General features: G+C 36.5%; 3 protein-coding genes and 1 long non-coding RNA gene across 5 annotated transcripts; all 4 read right to left on the reverse strand.

Moving 5' to 3' along the window:
• On the reverse strand, window positions 310–3,240 carry LOC105169013 (protein NRT1/ PTR FAMILY 4.5). Of its 2 annotated transcripts, none has more exons than XM_011089272.2 (6): window positions 3,095–3,240; window positions 2,892–2,979; window positions 2,562–2,779; window positions 2,036–2,470; window positions 1,811–1,932; window positions 310–1,439 (listed from the first exon to the last, which is right to left on the reverse strand). In XM_011089272.2, the coding sequence occupies exons 1-6, from the start codon at window positions 3,095–3,097 to the stop codon at window positions 512–514; spliced, it is 1,794 nt and encodes a 597-aa protein (XP_011087574.1). In that variant the 5' UTR covers window positions 3,098–3,240; the 3' UTR covers window positions 310–511. The 2 variants fall into 2 exon arrangements, with proteins under 2 accessions (XP_011087574.1, XP_020551421.1); XM_020695762.1 differs by having other exon boundaries at window positions 2,892–2,982; window positions 3,095–3,211.
• On the reverse strand, window positions 5,912–6,760 carry LOC105169410. The gene has a single exon (XM_011089801.1). The coding sequence runs from the start codon at window positions 6,758–6,760 to the stop codon at window positions 5,912–5,914; it is 849 nt and encodes a 282-aa protein (XP_011088103.1).
• Window positions 9,164–13,979, reverse strand: LOC105169014. The gene is made up of 4 exons (XR_848374.2): window positions 13,775–13,979; window positions 13,249–13,675; window positions 12,716–12,790; window positions 9,164–9,422 (listed from the first exon to the last, which is right to left on the reverse strand). It is a non-coding gene; the product is annotated as an uncharacterized LOC105169014 (long non-coding RNA).
• Window positions 15,305–18,465, reverse strand: LOC105169411. Its single transcript, XM_011089803.2, has 3 exons — window positions 17,880–18,465; window positions 15,872–15,993; window positions 15,305–15,358 (listed from the first exon to the last, which is right to left on the reverse strand). Exons 1-3 carry the CDS (start codon window positions 18,463–18,465, stop codon window positions 15,305–15,307), a joined length of 762 nt encoding a protein of 253 aa, XP_011088105.2.

Here is an 18,623-nt window from a genome sequence, read left to right on the forward strand (position 1 = left end):
TTGATAAATTCATGTCATAAAATATTTGAAAATTATTTTAATTACTTCAAAATAATAAGTTAAGTCGTTCGAAATCAAACTTTCCGAGAGAAACTTAAAAAGAAAAAATCTTCCATCATATTTTGATGCATATTTTAATCACACGTCACAGCGTAATAGGCATGTATTTCACATCTAAGTTACAATTTAATTTAATTATATATATGTATATATATTAATTTTTAAAAAGAATACGTATCAACCGCATCATGCGCATTGTGTTGAGTCAGTAGAGAAAGTGTAGAGAATCAAACAGAACAATGAAAATCAATTCTATTTTAGCATCAGCAAAAAATCGTCTTATTATTGTAATGGAGTTTATCTAACTATGAAATCCAGACATGTTCCTCATAACATGATCATAAATCGAAAAACAGAAAAAAAAAAAAAAATTGGCCAACTCCAACTCTGTCTTTGCTGATGATCCATTTCCTGCTTCATGTCTTTCAACCCTCTGTCTTCACCAAATGCATCAGTTTCTCTCGCTGGTGTCCTCCACGGTTGTGGCCTTAGACACGTCGTCGTCTTCCGCCTTCAGAAAAGGCACACCGCTGATGGAATGTGGTACTGGGTTGCCATCCTTGATGACAAAAACGTTGTCGCTGCCGTCCTTCTTGTACTTGTACCATACTGCCCAGTAGAGGTAGTGGAAGAAGTTGACAACACTCAGGATTGCCAAAAACCAATAGAACAGATTCAAATTGTTCCTGTCCAGGTCCTGTCCATGCAGCCACCCCTGTTTGCTAGGCGTGATGCTCTTCGTCACCGAGTTTATAGCATCCACCAAAACACTGCTCAAGAAGTACCCAAACGCCAGCGAAATCCATGTGAAAGAAGTGGAGAGCGACTTCATTCCGGCAGGTGCTTCTTTGTAGAAGAATTCCAGCAATCCCACAAGAGTAAACATATCAGCAATACCGAAAACACCATACTGGAAAGAGAGCCAGAAAAGACTGATGGGTTTCAAGGGATTCTTCAGAGATTGGTGCCGTCTCTTCACTTCCACCAATGCTGCTATCGACATGGAGAGGGCCGACAGAACTAGGCCGACACCCACACGTTGGAGCTGCGTGATGCCTGACGGATGCTTTGTGAACTTACGAGCAAATGGCACGAAAACTCTGTCATAGATTGGAATGAGGATGACCATGAAGACGAGGGGAATGACAGGGATGGATGCAGCAGGGACTTGGAACGAGCCGAGATACGGGTCCATTCGGTAGCCTTGTTGGACTGAGAAGGTTTGGAGCTGTGCCATGCATGTGTTCATTATGATTGTGCTGGCTATGATTGGCAGCATTCTTGTTAGGACCTTTACTTCTTCCACCTGTGTTACTGTGCAAACTTTCCATTCTGAGGGCTGTGTGTTTTGGGGAAGAATTGCTGCTTTGTCCAGCCACCTAGCACACATGTTGACATGACTACAATAAGTATGTTTTGGTCGCCTGATGTTTATGGCAACGTGTTACTCACCTTACTTAGCTTGGCTACATTAGTTAATTAAGAAGCAGGATTTGTTATGAAAATGAGCGATAGTTCTCTGTTTGAAGAACTCTTGAGGCTTCAGTTCACTAGAATTTATGTATAAAGTGGAGTAGTTATAGAACAAATCAAGGAAGAGGATTGCTTTTGTTAAAATTAGGAAAACGAAAAAAGCTCGGATTGTATAGTGGGAAAATTCTTATTTATATCAGGTTGTTGGCGAATGTAATTACAGTTGTCATGTGCATTAGACTTATCTTGAATGAGTAATATCAGAAGAAAACATTACCTAAATTGTTCAGTATGAGCAATTTTTGAGATCGATTCTGGATCTTTATCGTTCACCTCGTACAACTCACTCGGGCTCTCTGGATGTGGCAAACGGCGATTTTTTATCGCAACGACTATGACCTGATCGGAGGAAAACCAAAATTAAATTAGGAACCAAAAGTTGTGAGATATATTAGAGAATAACTAAGTTGAAATGAATATATGTGCGAAAGGAAACACATACCTGTGCAACTCTGACCAGAGGGCTGTCTTTGGGGATCTGAAGACGGTAGAAAGGCTTTCCAACAGCAAGAAATATAAAACCAACAAAAGCGCCAACAGTGGTGATGACAAAGCCCTTCCACCAATTCTGGTTGTTTTTGTTGGTGGCAACCCAAACAATGACAGTAACTCCAACTGTCCCACCACTCACTGTGCTGAGCAAGAGCCAGTTGAAGTAGCTGGCCAGACCCTTTGCCTCCTTTGGGTCCTTTGCGTCGAATTGATCAGCTCCAAGGGCGGGAAGGGAGCCCCTCACCCCACCTACGCCCAGTGCCAGCAAACACAGCGATGCGTAGAAGTACACGGCCATACCCCCTTCCAGTTTGCAGTTTGGCTTGCCACAAGGCAACGGTAGCAAACTGCTATTGTGAGCTTGGATTGTCATCATTGTTAGAGCCTAAGAAGGAAAACAATCAACATTTGTTCATTGGAGATAGCATATAACTAGTAGTTTGAATGCATTAGCACTAATTAAGTTGAAAACTTACCGAGACTTCAATCGTCCCAAAAATGAGACAGGTGTGGAACCTGTTGATGTAAGTGTCGGAAATGAAGCCACCAACGATGGAGAGCAAGAAAGTTGATCCCATGAGGTTTGTGAGCGTGTTTGCTGCGTTGGAGAGATCAAAATACATCTTGTAGGAGAAGTAGAGGACCAAGCTCACCATGTTTGCTACAAATCCCATGTTCTCCAATGCCACCAAAGCTGATAAACAACATATACACCAACCATCAATTTATTATGCATGCATGTGTACGAGTTCTTCTGCAACAGAAGAGCTGAAGACATATAAAGCTTGATTGGTTCAATCGCTCACCATAAATGAAAGAAGTAGCTCTGAGGCCTCCTTTCCCTTTGAATTTCGGTGTGTTCACCCTGTCGTACCCCGGCTCCGCATCTTCCCCCTGCTTTGCATGGCATGAAAAACAACATTAGCTCATCAACAAACACATGATGGCATGATGCATTAATCTGTTTTCTCTTCAGGAAAACACACACACCACACACACTGACACTGACCATGGCAGCTGGGAATTGAGAGCAAAGTACTTAGAGAAAAACCAAATGGACGAATTGTGAGAATGAGGTTAATGATAGATATAGGGGATAGAGGTGCATCGTATGTAACGTTCGTTGGCATCTGATGGACCGCCTTCTTGTTTTCACTCTGTATCTTTCTTGTTCCATATTTATCTCTTTTCTCTCCCCAAAGAGTACCTGATTAGGACATCAGCAGCTAGCTTTGTGCGTGGCCCGGAGGGGTTGTGGCCTTGTGGGGCGGCGCCACTCACGTATATACGTAATGCTGAGAGATAATATACAAAGATCAATAATAGTTTCACCAACTTTATTAAAATCCCAGTTTGTCATCTATAGCGTTAACCGTATTCGATCACTACGTGGTGCGTGCTCTATATAATATCGCACCATGTAAAGATGAAACTTTATATTATCTTTTTCGACTTTTTTGAATCAAATATGTATATCAACAGATTGAAAATTAAAGATTCATACATCTTGATTGCTTTTGTGTTAGTAGGAATATCTTCCGGAGAGAATGACTGCAATTGGCTGTCGTAAGTTCATCTAGGTGCACAGTTCAGTTTGTCGATTAAATCAAGAAAGTGAATGCATGGGATGGAATGTTCTCTCCACATCAACCATAACCCAGCCATCTCCCTAAAACTGTCAGTCATAATCAAAGTTAAGGCCTCCCTACAAACACATCTTTTCGTCTGCTGAATACATTTAAACTAAATTTGAATGGGAAAAATTTTAAATAACTACATATTACATGGATTTTAAAATTCTTGAAACATAATAAAATATAATTCAAAATATGAACACAAGAATTTGAAATCCTCAAAATCCCAAATTCATTGAAACAAACACAACATTAATTAATTTCCATCCTCTTTTCTCAGAGAAAGCACTATAGAATAAATAACTCGCAATGTATGACCAAAACAGTAACATCGTTGCTCGACTTTACTTTATGAATTATAAAAATAATAAAAAGTTAATTTAGTGGCTAAAGAGAAAGAGAAAGCATTACATTAAAATGTACGTATAAGCTATTTTGATAATATCCAAACTACCAAATGCAGGTGCTCTTACAATTTACTGTCTTGGACATTATTTTGGTGCAAGGGCTTCTTGGAGGGCCGAGTTTCTTGATCATCCCCTTAAGTCTATAAAGCACACCTCATCTCCAGATTCTTGCAGGGCTTCTTGCATGCTTTTATATGGGCCGACGACATATATCAAAGTGCACATGGCCTTCTGTTCACTGCGCATTATCAAGTCGAGAGGATATTATATAAGACCAGAAAAAGTAAGACTACTTATAAAAAAAATTGAAGCTTAAACCAATACCTTTTGGCCATGTGCATATCCTAGGAAAACATATTTATAGCTTCTGGAGTCAAATTTTTTCTTGTTTGGCAGATTGTTTGATGCATAGCACAAGCACCCAAAGGTCCTTAAATGAGTGTAGGATGCAACTTTGTTATGTAACATCTCAAATGGTGTTTTCCAGTTTAATACTAGTGTAGGCAATCTATTGATCAAATAGGCTGCAGTAAGGAGGGCTTCAGTCCAAAATTTTAAGAGCATTCTTGCTTGAAACAATAAGGCTCTGGCTAGTTGTAATAGGTGATATGTTTCTTTTCCACTATTCCATTTTGTTGGCGGGTGAAAACACTAGTTCTTTGATGGATAATGCCATGTTTTTGCATAAGTTGTTGACAAACTTTGCTGGTGAATTCTGTCCCATTATCAGTTCTAATGGTTTTAATTCTTCTATTGAACTGATTTTTTTATCAAATTAAAGAAGGTTTCTGGCTTTTGCATAACTTGATCTTTATAGGTCATAAGGTAAATCCATGTGGCTCTACTATGATCATCCACTATAATTAACATATAATGAGAGTTTGATATTGAGAATTATTTGTAAGGGCCCCACACATCTATATGCAGTAAGTAAAAAATGTTAGTGGCACGAGCTTGACTGGAAGAGAAAGGCAGTCTATGTTGTTTAGCCTTTGGACATACACCACACAAGCTCAGATTAGAGTGAGTTTTATTTATGAAAGGAATGTGTCTCAACACATCAATGGAGGTATGACCTAATCTCCTATGCCACAAGTCTATTTCATGTGAGGAAACTTTCTTACAAAGTGTGTCAAACTCCTTGCTTGACAGATTTAAGCTTGCAGAAGGGCTGCAAGGTTCTTTACTTAGAACATAAAGCCTCCCCACTAGTCTACCTATTGCCATAGTCTTCATTGTCTGAAAGCCCTGCAAAAGACACTGATCATTTGTAAAGATCACCCTAAGACAATTGTCAAGACACACTTTTCTTACAGAAAGAAGGTTATGTTTGAAAACAGGGACATACAAAACTTCATTAAGAATAATGCCTGTGGTTAATTGAACTTCACCTTTACATGTGACCTCCCTTTTGTTGCCATCAGGTAATTTAACATAAATAGGTGTCTTCAGATATTTTAAGTGTCTTAATAAGTGGAAATCATTGCACATGTGAGTGGATGCACCACTATCAATGATCCAAGGTTTAAAAGAAAAAATGTTACATGCATAATCCTCCAAACCTGCCATGTTAGAATGCTCTTGCGCACAATTGTGCTCCTGCATCACTTTCTTTATCTCATGTCTGATCAGCTTAGCAATGTCTGGTCTGGTGGTAGAAACAAGGCCCTGCAAGTCTCCCCCAATTCCAGTACTGAAGGCCTTGTCTGCTCCCCCCTTTTCTCCTTTTCTTTGTTCGAATAGGCCTTTTTACCAATCTGGAAAGCCTACTAATTTGAAACAAGACTACCTTGTGTGTCCATTTCTTTTATAGTAATCACAATATTGTGATTTCTTGTCTGTCAGAAACCTTTTTCTTGCTGCCATTTCATTCGTCTGTTCCTTTCTTGGATTCAAGAATTTCACAGTCATAGCTCCATCTTGTGTTGTCCCTATGTGAATGTCACGTTGTTTTTCAATGCGCGGTAACATGGAATAAGCCTTACCTATAGTAGGTAAAGGCTCCATCAGCAAAATCTGGCTCCTTGTGTGATCACAGCTATCTTCCAGACCCATCAACAACTGTATAAGTTGGCTTGATGAATTGATATCAGCCATCGCCTTGCTTGATCCGCAGGAGCATCTTGGCAGTGGGTTTAAATGGGCTAAAACATTCCTATAACTTCTTAAGCTTAGTAAATAAGTGGATATGGTTATGTCACCTTGAGAAAGAGAAGTTATCCTCTTTTGAGTATCATACAGCAGAGGGCCATTGCTCTCCCCAAACCTGGTTTCTAGCTGTTCCCATAGATCTTGTGTAGAGGTCGTGTAGATGAAGGCTTCTGCAATTTCTTTGATTATTGAGTTCAACAGCCAAGAAACAACCATACAATCCACACGTTCCCACTGTTCCATTTCATCCTTGTTTTCTGCGGGTTTTCCATAACTCCCATCAATAAAACTGAGTTTTTGTTTGGCGCCTAATGCCAACTTGATGGACCTGCTCCATGCCAAGAAATTACTTCCATCTGAAGGGGCGGATACCAAGCTCGTTCCAGGGTGTTCTCTTCCATGAAGTCTCAGCATTTCAGGCCAAATTGTCATCTTCTGGTCTTCAGTGAAAGTCGTACTTCTTTCAGTACTCTTTCCAGACATTGCAGGCAAGAAAAGTAAGAAACAAAAACAAGGGGAAAGAAAGATTATTCGTTTCACAATGAGACGTAAAAGAAGCATTCTATGCGCAAGAAGGAAAGGGAATGAAGCCACCAAACTGTGGCTCTGATGCCATGTTCGAACCCAGGAAAAGAAAAAAATTCAATCAAATTGAATTGAATCAAGTTTTTGGAGATACAGTCTGTAAAAAATGGGATACAGAGCTTTTAAACTGCTAAATAACTCTAAAACTAATTAAGCAACTCTAGTGAACGCTAAATAAACTAACTTAAAAACGCAGAAAAGGAAAAGAAGCAAAATAATAAAGGTGCTCTTTCACAAGTGTCCTGCGTATTTCTTCCTCTGTTCTACACAGTCTCGTCTTCTTCCTTCAGCTCCAATCTTTGATGCTCAGCAGTGGTGAGTTTATTGATCTTAACAGAAATCTTCACCATTCTCAAGGTAACCTCTCTGTCCTGAACTATTTTACAAAGATTAAGAGACTGTGGGACGAACTCACATGCCTCATGCTATACCAAACTGCACCTGTGGCTCTGCAAAGGCTGTGGAGGAACTGACTGCCTGTAATCAACCTATCCAATTCTTAATGGGTCTCAATGACGTGTATGATCATGTCTATACCCGAATCCTGGTTATGGATCCATTGTCGAGTGTTAATAAGGCATACCAGTTGATTCTTCTAGTGGAAAAACAACATCGAGTTAACTTGGGGCTGAAAGATGAATATGAAAATAGTGCCATACACATGTCAAAATTGTTGTTATGAGAAAGGAGATGGTTTGTTAGCTGATCTGAGCTAGCATGCATAGTTGTACGTTCCATTTCTCTTTCCCGCATGTATATGTATTCTGCTGTTCACACAACTGTTAACATCGTGTGAGAAAGAATTTCCACAGAGAATAGAGTATGGCTTCTTCTCTCTTTCGTGATATTATAGAGAAAATCACATTTTTGACGTGTCAAAAGACAGAAAGACAAAAAGCAGTCTCCATATTAAAAAACCAAAATTCGGCTACATCTTGTGTGATATGGATGGTAAGATACTACAAGGGGCGATGGTTTAGTACTTTCCTTCTTTTCTTTTAACGTATACACAAGGCCACTTAATTCTTGTTTGACACTGATGCTTCTGTCATTGGCTCGCTCTGTGCTAGAGTCGTCCAGCTGCAATAGATATTCTGAAGATGGTAACTTGACTAGAAAAGAAGGCATTATTTCAGAGTTTCTTCCTGGGTTCTGCGTACAAGCCTTGCTTCGCGGACATATGTTCTTTTCAGCAAATGAGATTTATGGCTTCATTTTAATGGTACTTTCTTTTCAAATTGAACATTATGACAAGATTCTCAGCTGTATTACCAAGTTTCTCTTTACACAACATTTAGAAAAATAGAATAGTCATTCATCTTCCCTTGAAGAGTGAATTTCTGCCATTCTATGTCTTACTGGTTCTGATAAAATTAGGCATAAGCCCCATGGGTACAGGGTTACAGAGCAAGAAATGTAGAGGACTGAAGTTGTGTTTTCATTCATTCAACGAGAACTAGTACAACTTCAGTTTAAATACAGATACAAAGGCGGTGAAGAAGATACTGTATAACTAACTAAAACAGAAATAACAACTTAGATTCCAAATCAGTTGCCACCTAAACCACTAATGCCAACTAATGTAAGTGTAAAGCACAACTAATAAAAATGTAACCAAGGAAAAACACTACTTCTTCACTGCAGAACCAGAGTAGCAGATACAGAGTTAGGAGAAGAAGATGTTGCTTGTGAAGGAGATGGAGCTTGAGCTGAATTCAACAGGTTCTACCAATCTCTTCCTTAGATGTGGAGTAATGGGATACACATTAGGAACTTCTTAGATTCATGGGTCTGCAGAGCAAATACTTTTCTTGTATTATATTCTTTTGGCTGCAACCCATAAATATGGACATGATTGGGTTAAATAGATTATTGCAAAAATCATAAAAAGACAGGACAGAGGCTAGTGAATGAGAGGTCCAATGGTTCATGTTTTAAGTGTATTCAAGGTTAATAGTTGTTTGCATGCTTATGCATGTAAATGAAATACTTAAATTAATTGCTTTGAACTACAAATTGTCTAATATTTCTCCATTCAACTATGAATTCTAGGGATTGCTTTATTTGGTTCCGTACTTGCTTAATAAGTTGAGCTATGCCATAATAATTACATGAATCCTAATTGATGTGGTGAACTCAGCCATAATGAGATCAACTACACTTGGATGGTGCAACACTATCTTTTACTTGTTTCTTGCAATTACTACTTTCTAGGATCCAGCGCAACGAGTTATTTGATATGTTTAAGTCATATAGACATATTTCTAATACTTCGTAAGTGGTGTTGCGTCACATTAAAAATTGAAGGAATTTTCAATAGGTAATTTTAATATAAAATAAAAAGAGGAACTTGATCCTCAAGTCTAAACACAGGCTTTTTCCAAAAGTACTACAAACAAAGAATTCTTATTTACAATAGGCCAAATTTGTTCTAAAGATAATGGATGTCGATGTCCCAAAAAAGAAACTGCAAAGCTCTTGTGTGTGTCATTGTGAAACACAAGCCGACGACTGTATCATTTGGCTAATACTTGTCGGGATCATCTTCACTAGCATTAACCTGCACATAATCAACAACATTAGTATCATTTCAAGATATGAAAAAAGAACAAAACACATAACGTATAGCATGCAATCTATCTATACTCGTCTATTACGGTTGACGGCTCTAGAGTTGTATTTGGTTTCTCAATTATGTGCTTACTTAAATAACATCATCTCGTTAAAAACTATGGAGGAATTTAAAGATTGAAGTAGGAGATTCAAACACTCAATTGTTTTGCATTTGACCGCTAAAAAGAATATGCTTCTTTACACTATCTAGAACTACATGATAACCTAATGTATCCATCTCTTCCTCTCTACCATTTTTCTAACCAAAGTCGCAACCTTTGTCCCTATCTAGTTATTCTCCACCGATTTTTTTTCATATTTTTTTAAAATTCAAGAAAGGGTGAAACCATTGCATTTTTTCTTTGTACACTTCAAATCCAAAAATGTATGTGATTTCTATGAAACCTTCACATTCTCAACATTCTAACTTGGAAATAACGGGATTATGAATTTTGAGGCCAGTTTAAAATGTGAAGAATGCAAGGTAGTTCGGAGTTAACCCCTAAAGGGGAGATAATCCTCCACCGTTTTTGTTAATTTATTCCCAAATTATTCATTATGTTAGGTTTTATCCAATTTGCTTTTCCAAAACCTTTTGATTGTTATACATTTAAAACTTTTGTACAAATTGTACAGAAACACCATATTTGTCCATATCGACATCCAAACTTTGCAGGTGTATCATAGTAAGTTTGTTGAAAAATCACTACTACGCAACCACAAATTAGTTTATTTTTGAACTTCAGAAATAAAATATCATACACTACACAATAAAACGGTTGTCTTGATGCCAATCTCATTGTTTATTTTTATATTACTTGTACACCTATCATCTTAAAAGATTTGTTACCACATCTTGGCGAGTAGCAATATAGTTAATGTATGTATTTCTTTAAGTATTATCAATTCAATTATTTATCACAACAACAAAGTTAATTATACATTTTTTTGGAAGTCCAAATAAAAAATTATCATTTGTTCAAAAGTAATAAACCAATTGCACTTCAAACTTCAAAGTGTTTCCAAGAATACAAAAACTGCTTTAAATTAATATAAAAATCAATTAATGATTTTCTCTGAAAATAAAAATATTTGACTTTTTTAGGCACTTATCCACAAAATATTCAAACTTTGTAAAATTTATCTTAGAGAAATTAGTGCATTTCATACTGATTTTGAAAACATGAGTTGATAACACAAAAGCACTTGACAAGAGAAAACAAATCTTAGTAAAAGAATAGAAAAGAAAACAAATTTTTTAAAAATATACTATCGTTGATTACTCAATAAAACTAAAAAATCTATATTATTCAAAAGTAATAAACCAATTGCCCTTCAAACTTCAAATTGTTTCCAAGAATACAAAAACTGCTTTAAATTAATATAAAAATCAATTAATGATTTTCTCTGAAAATAAAAATATTTGACTTTTTTAGGCACTTATCCACAAAATATTCAAACTTTGTAAAATTTATCTTAGAGAAATTAGTGCATTTCATACTGATTTTGAAAACATGAGTTGATAACACAAAAGCACTTGACAAGAGAAAACAAATCTTAGTAAAAGAATAGAAAAGAAAACAAATTTTTTAGAAATATACTATCGTTGATACTCAATAAAACAAAAAAAATTCTCATATCTAGTATTAATTTGTTCATTAAAAAATATTTATCAAATGTTTGAGATTACGTATATTTACAAAATTCACGGAATCTTCTTAAAAATTTGATTGGCATCTGGACAACCGCTCTACACTTTAGCATAGTATTTGATTTCCCAAAGTTCACAAAATAAAATAACTCATAGTTGAATAATATAGATTTTTCGATATTTTTCTATGATACACCTGCAAACATAAGATGTTAACATGAACCAACATGATTTCTGTAAATTCATACAATAATTTTAAATATATAACAATAAAAAGTTCCAAAACAAGCTCATGAATAATACCCAACACGACGAATTAACCAAGAATAAATTTACACAAAAAGGGGAGATTTGTTCTCCAATTTAGGTCTCAACTCTATACTTGCACCATTCACATTTCAACAGCCTCAAACATTCCCAATCCTATTCTTTCCGAGTCAAAATGATGGTCACGTGAGTTTTTCAAAGAAATCAGCGCACAAAATTTGGATTTGAAGTTTACAAAGCATAAATTTAATGGTTTTAGCCTCCTTGATTTCAAAATATGGGAGAAAAGTCGGCAAGAAAGAACTAATAAGGACATTGGTTTCTTTTCGGTTAGAAATTTGACGAGAGGAATATGAAGATACATAAGTTAACATTAGGTTCTAAAATATCATCAAAAAGCATACTTTTAGCAGTCAAAATGCGTCCCAATTGAGTGTTTAAATCCTACTCAACCCTTTTGATTCCCACACAATTTTTAACAATATGAAGTTTTCCGGTAACACAAAATTTGCAAAACCAAATCCAAACTCTAGCGCCTTCAACCTTTAATAAACGAGTACACATAACCTATAATACTATTAATATGCTTCATTTGTAGAATCAAAAATATGAATGCTACATGTGTTAGGCCACCATTTTTAATTGCATAATACATACTTTTGGAATTTTCTAAGGATTACTAGTCATATCTATCTGATGCTTTTTGGGACTTGAAACATGCTAGACAATTTACAATTTTAATGGCACTAGCAAGACATAGACAATGACAATATTGCTAACAATAAGCTTGCAAATAAAATAATTGCTAATAAATAATATGACATCTCTATTCAATTAGCCCTTTCTCCTTGTACTTTGCATTAAGGCAGAACTACGAATAAACCAAGACATTGAAGAAAACAACATAAATACATGTGGCATTCTCCAATTCAAAGACATAATATGCAACAGATATTGCAAAACCAAGATACCTTCCAAGATGCAGTTGAGAAGATATATTCTGTGTTGGCCCATCAGTTGGGCGAGTATCAATTGATTTAAGAAGTTTAATCCCAGTTCAACCAGAAATTTTAAGTTAAGATCAAATTGGAGTAGCAGAAAGTTTATGCCTGGCACTTAAATTTCAGTGATTAACATATATGCATTATGACAGGAGATAGGAGAAATTGACTGGTAACAAAGATAACAGTAGTTAAAACAAAGTAGTAACTTACTGCTTCTAAAGTAGTAGACTCCCAGTTGCCAATCTCAAAGCCAAAACTTTTTCAAACCAAAGTGCTAGCAAAGGAAGTATCAGTAGCAGCTAATTGCAGAAAACTTACCAATTCAAGGCCAATAGTCTGATGGTTTGCCGTCTCAAGTTTGGTTACCACTATCAATCACCAAATGGGGATCCACTGTGAAAGCATGCAATGTTATTAAATTTCATTACAAGAAGGGAAAGACCACCAAATCAAACCCAAAAAGACAAAAGAAAGACTAGATAAGCATATGGCTAAGCAAAATGATAGAAGAATAAAATCAAAAAACATCTCACAATATTCTTGTGTTAAATATATTAGAAACTGAAGAATTTTAATTTTTCAATGCATGCATAAATCCTCATGAATTTTGAGCAAGTCCGGATTGAACAAATTTGTGATACAATGGGATACTTATGTGAATTCATGCTTCTTGAAGTAATTATAAAATAACCCTTGCAAAAGCAAAGTACCTTTTTAGGTAATAAAACAAGAAAACCCATGTAGAAGTTGAATATCATGAACCCTGAAACAATTAGCCGAAACTTTCCAACAAAAAATCAAGAATATACAAGAAACCGTGTAATCTAAGTCGGTGATCTTTGAGTTGATACCTTAACAAATAATTGACCGAGGCCAGATGGCGGCGGTTGCAGAAAACAGCGGAGGTGGCTGCCTAAGAGGACGACTGCCTCATCTTTCTGCTGTTCCAACAGCGGCTTCGATTCCCCAGTGAAGTTCCCGCTTTCTTCATTTGGAGCCAAATTTTCTCTGGAATCCGCACCAATATTGGAACTGTCCGGGCTTAGATACTTGATTTTCTGGTTGAACTCTGAATTGCATCTCCCAAATGCTTTCTGGGATGATTCTGGCAATACATCATGCCCAGCGGATGAATCCCTGTGGCAGAAGCTGCCAAATCCTTGAATCCCTCTTGAAACTTTCCGGGCCCTGTCCCTTTCTTCTTTCAGATCAGGGCCTTTCTCCAGCAGCTTCAATATTCTTTCACATTTATTCCTCACAATCAGTCCCCAGTTGAATCTGCAAAAACAAAAAGAAAATTACTGGGCAATTGTGTTACCCCCAGGAAAACCTTAATAGCACAAAATCTCCGTGAGCAAAGAAAACTACAATGCGAACCCCTGAATTTTTAAAAAAGCAGCAAACTACGAGTCGGTTGAGAGTGGCGGTTGGGGGAGTTTAGCAGTTCTTATCTTCTCCTTGAAGAAGAAAGAATGTTGAGAGTGGCGGTTGGGGAAGGAGATGGGCGGCTGCTGAGAATGTAAACCAAAAGGGTAGTTTGCTCCTCAGTTTTCGTATCAAGTGGTGTAATGTACAGTGGGCAAATGATAACAAATCACCAACGTAACATTTCTATCTTTTTTTTTTTTTTTAATTTAGAATGGTTACAAAAATTAGCCTCCAACGGTAACATTTGCTTGGAAATTCAAATTAAAAATAAATTTGAGTGATTTCTTTCTTTATTTTATTCAGTATTTATCAAAAAAGATATTTAATATACATGCTTTTATATAATCAAAAAATAAAAGATAAAAAAATAATATTAATTATATTCTTTTATAAATATTAACATTTTTTATTCTTTATTTAAAATTTTTTATTAGATTATATTGATTAGATACTACATAATATTATCAAAATAGATATTTTTATATACTTAAAGAAACAATAAAGAAAATGATATTAATTAGAATTTTTTGTACAAATATTAATACTTTTTATTGTTTATTCAAAAAAACTTGTTAGATAATATTGCTCAGATTATTTTTGATAAATTTAATATTTTTAATTCTTTATCCAAAAAATTGTTAGATAATGTTGGTAAGATCTCTTTTGGATGAAATCTAATAGTTTTTTTTATTTTTATCTAAAAAATATATTGTATTCCATTTGACATAATAAAGCTCATTCAGGTTGTCCACATGTGTGGATAAGTAGCACTTAAGTGGATATTTCAATGATTCTATTTTATTATATATAGATTAAAAATTTTAATCGATCAAATCTAATAATCGTGTGAATTATATTAGTCGAATGATATAATAATATAAATTAATATATTAAAATCATAAAATTATGAAATCTAAATTACAAAAATCCTCAAAATGATGGTAAAGTGAATATTTGAGTTAAGAATAAAATATTTTTTTTTTGGATGGATAAAAAGAACAGTGAACTATTTGCTACGCCTGGTACTATAACTAAATTTTATTTTCAATAAATAGTTAGCATTCATTTTTACTGCAAACATTGGAGTATATGAGGCGGCAATTAATGCCAGTAAACCTGGTTCTGACGGTGATTGTCAAATTAATGTAAACAGTAGGAAAATGCTAAGAAAATCAAGCTGCACATACGCCATTTCAATCAGCTTCTCAATAATGGAGTGATCAATACATGAATGTTATGAGGTTACAGTACTACGTAGAGTCCACTCATCTTCCCTTTTTATATAAAGACAGATAACTCACATGAAAACCATTTGAAGTGAACTTGTGATTCTGAAAATGTATCATTTATAAAATGCTGCCATGGGACTCTGAGACTGAGATGTCAAACAATCCTTGTTCCATATCATGTGTATAGATCCTTTTGCACAGTCTCATACGCATGAGGAAGACTGGCGAATGAAAATTGGAACAAAGACTATTAGAGACATTTTCTTGGAGTCCAGCCAGAGAGATCTTGAACAATGTTGAATACCTATACAAGAAAAAGGTTAAAGATTATTACCAAAACATTCAAAAGTTTGACATTCTTTCATGTTGTGAGGCAACAAATATGTTAATGATAATATGGTAACTTTATGACATCAGCATAGATTAATTGCATGACAGAAAAGGTCGACCCTTGAATGATCAAAACCAAAGATATGTTCCAGGAAGTATATGTTAAATTTACCTCGCCCAGTTCAGGAGCATGTGGAAATTCTTGAACATTCTTCTGGGGAAATTAGGTCTGACTTTTCAGAATTTTCCTAGTTATGCAGAAACCCAAAAATAAAATGCAAATATCATTATCCACTTACTGGCTACAAAAGGAAAAGAAGTAAAAAACTATGTGAATCAGTGAAACTTGACTTTCTCCTCACGTTGTTCCATTTACCACTACAACATAGTCAATGACTTGTCATACCTCAAGAGTATTTTTTTTCCTTCATTGCCAAGGATTATACTGTATAGGCATAAATTTTTTTCGCAATCATCAAAGACATACTTTAGCAGTAATGAATGCCATTTTCTGAAATTCTGAAGCTATAATCCTTATTGCTGTCATTTTTATCAACCAAGGACTGCCCTCAGTTTCACCCCAATTTGATGAAGTTCCTCCAAGATTCCCTACAGCACATGTAAACACAAGCGAGTAAAATGAAAAAAGGGTTGGCTCTTAACATATGCTTTTTAGCATGTCTTTTTCTCTTCTCGGTTCTCTTTTACTACTTCAGTCGTTTCCCTCAGCAACGCCTTAAGAGCGCATGCTTTTAAAGAATCAGTCCTTATCAACACAGTGAGACAAAAGGCAAAGCATTATTCACAAGAATTGCAAGGCTTGGGTCACTGGACTTGCACTGTATGTATTTAAAAATTGTTTTCTGTTCGACAAGAATTATGATTTTCTAATGCTAGGCAAACAGCATACAAGGACATGATTCCCAGGGAGGAGGAACTTCATCCTCCCTAGTTAGCTAAATATCAGGCTTCCAGATAGAGTGTTCATTGGCACATCAAACATCACTGCATATTGGAAAACCAACACAGAGCATGCACAAAGCCTTTTTCCTGGCACAGGCACAAACCATAGACACTGAAAACTTGTAGCAAAGTACATAACCTTGAACTGACTATTATAAAAATAAGTGAAACAAATTCTATGACAGGACATTGAAAAATATAACTTAGAATTGAAGAAAGAGTTTTATGTCTTTTGAACTCAAGGTCCTACTACATCTTCACAACAGTAAAGTTCTCCATTCAGCCATCACAGATACACATCATCAGAAAATTGATCATATTGCCTTTACTTGATGAAAATCTGAGCAAAAATGATTTGATATGTCGACCATCCTCTCTACAGAAGAGCCAGCAACTTCTTCTTTCCTTCTTCAGAAATCATCATCAGATAAAACAAGCACACCTTGCCAAGGAACATAAGCAATCTTACTTAGATGCACTTATGCAGACCAGGAAATGGAGCTTCTGATTTATCGGGAGGGAGCACTTAACTGAAACACACTACATGGGCAATCCACTTCCTGAGAATATAACACCCACAGTGCCACACATTGATCAATAAAGAATCCATAAATTCCAAGTCTAGTAAAAGCCATTCAAAATCAAACTTCTCCTACTATTGCTTCTTGTTAGCCAAAGTTCTGTGACAGTATGAACTTCTTCATCCCCAATCTTTTCCTTCAGCACTGTAAGAAGCTGCACCTAGGCAAGCAGTGTAAGCAGGAATAACAAGAACAAGCACTCTACACTTTAGAGCCATACTGGGCTGACGTAAAAGTCCCCTTGGATTAATAAATGGTAGTGCAGCTCACTGGTGCAGAATTGCAAATTGGTAACCTTTCTTCTGCCACCCAAATTTTTTGAAACATTGCTAATTTGTGAGTGCACTGACATCATCTTTTAATTCCTTTGAGTACACAGCCGTCTATGGATTTTCTAGAAGGATTATCAAATTTGTAAGCCCATTACACAGCCTCTCAAAGCAGGCCTTTGAGTGAAATTAGTCAGAGCTAGAAACTCTTCAGCTTATAATGCAAATCTTTCCCTCTGTCTGCTACACATGTGTAAAGACAACCAGTTCAAAGAATAGCAACCGTAAGTCGTTATATCTTCAGTTTACTGCAATATAAGATGCCGAGGAACATGTATCTACAGCTCATGATATCAATCTTGACCCAACCATCTAGGAAGCAAGTACAAGAATGATAACCATTAACCAAAAGAAATCAATGACTTCACTCCTGACTCAGAGAAAACCCAAGTGACAGGTAAAAGTGCCCTTCACAGAGAAATAAGAAACAATGCTCACAAGAGAAAAACAAAGTAACAATTGGAGCCGAACTTAGAGTGTATCAAGAGACGGTGATAATCTTTTGTTATCAAATACGCTCAATGGGCTTAAAATTCTTATCTTGAAGAATTCAAAGTCCAATGTCCGGAACTATCTCCAATTCCTTTTGTCCTCCTAAAAGCAAATTTATACACTTATTCACCAGATGATCCGTCATCCACATCGGACTCATCCTCTCTCTGTTGATCGGCCATCAAATGGGCGACCCTCTCAATAGCTTCCTTGGCTCTTTGCCTTGCCAGCAAGGCTTCTCTGACTTTCTGCTCGGCGACAGTTCTCGCAACAGCTGCCGCCTGGTGCATAGCCACAGAAGCGATCTTGGCAGCACATAGCAATTGTTTGGCCAAATCCCGAGTAAAAACAGTCGTGCTGCCAGCATTAGAACGCCCGAAATTGAAGAAAGGGGAAGAGGGAAAGGAGCACTGCGGACAGAGGTATCGGAAACTCGGAAATGACCGCGTGGAAGGGAGACAAGCGGCGTGGACCACTGCGGGGCAACGGAGGCACACGATATGGGAGTGAGCGGCGGGGCGCTTGTTGTTGGCGGTATCGTCGTAGACATCAAAGCAGAGAGGGCAGAAACTGCCGGGATTGTGGCGGAGCACGCAGGCTGTACAAAGCAAGGCAAATGCACCTCGGTGAGGGATATTGTGAAGGGTTATAGGGTCCATGGAATTGCAAACCTGGCAGTCGCGGGTCTCCATGAAAGGGGCTTTCGAGAGAATCATTAGGGCAAAATTCAATTGGTTATTGGAATTGCTGCGGGAGTGGAGGGGAGGAACACTATTAGCTTAAATAAATATGTAGAATGGGCGGGAGGCTGAATTTATTTTTTTCCTTTTCTTTTTCTATTTTAATAAAAATTTCAAGTGGCGTTGATTTTATT

This window comes from Sesamum indicum, linkage group LG8 (genome assembly GCF_000512975.1).
Source record: "Sesamum indicum cultivar Zhongzhi No. 13 linkage group LG8, S_indicum_v1.0, whole genome shotgun sequence".
Taxonomy (NCBI): domain Eukaryota; kingdom Viridiplantae; phylum Streptophyta; class Magnoliopsida; order Lamiales; family Pedaliaceae; genus Sesamum; species Sesamum indicum.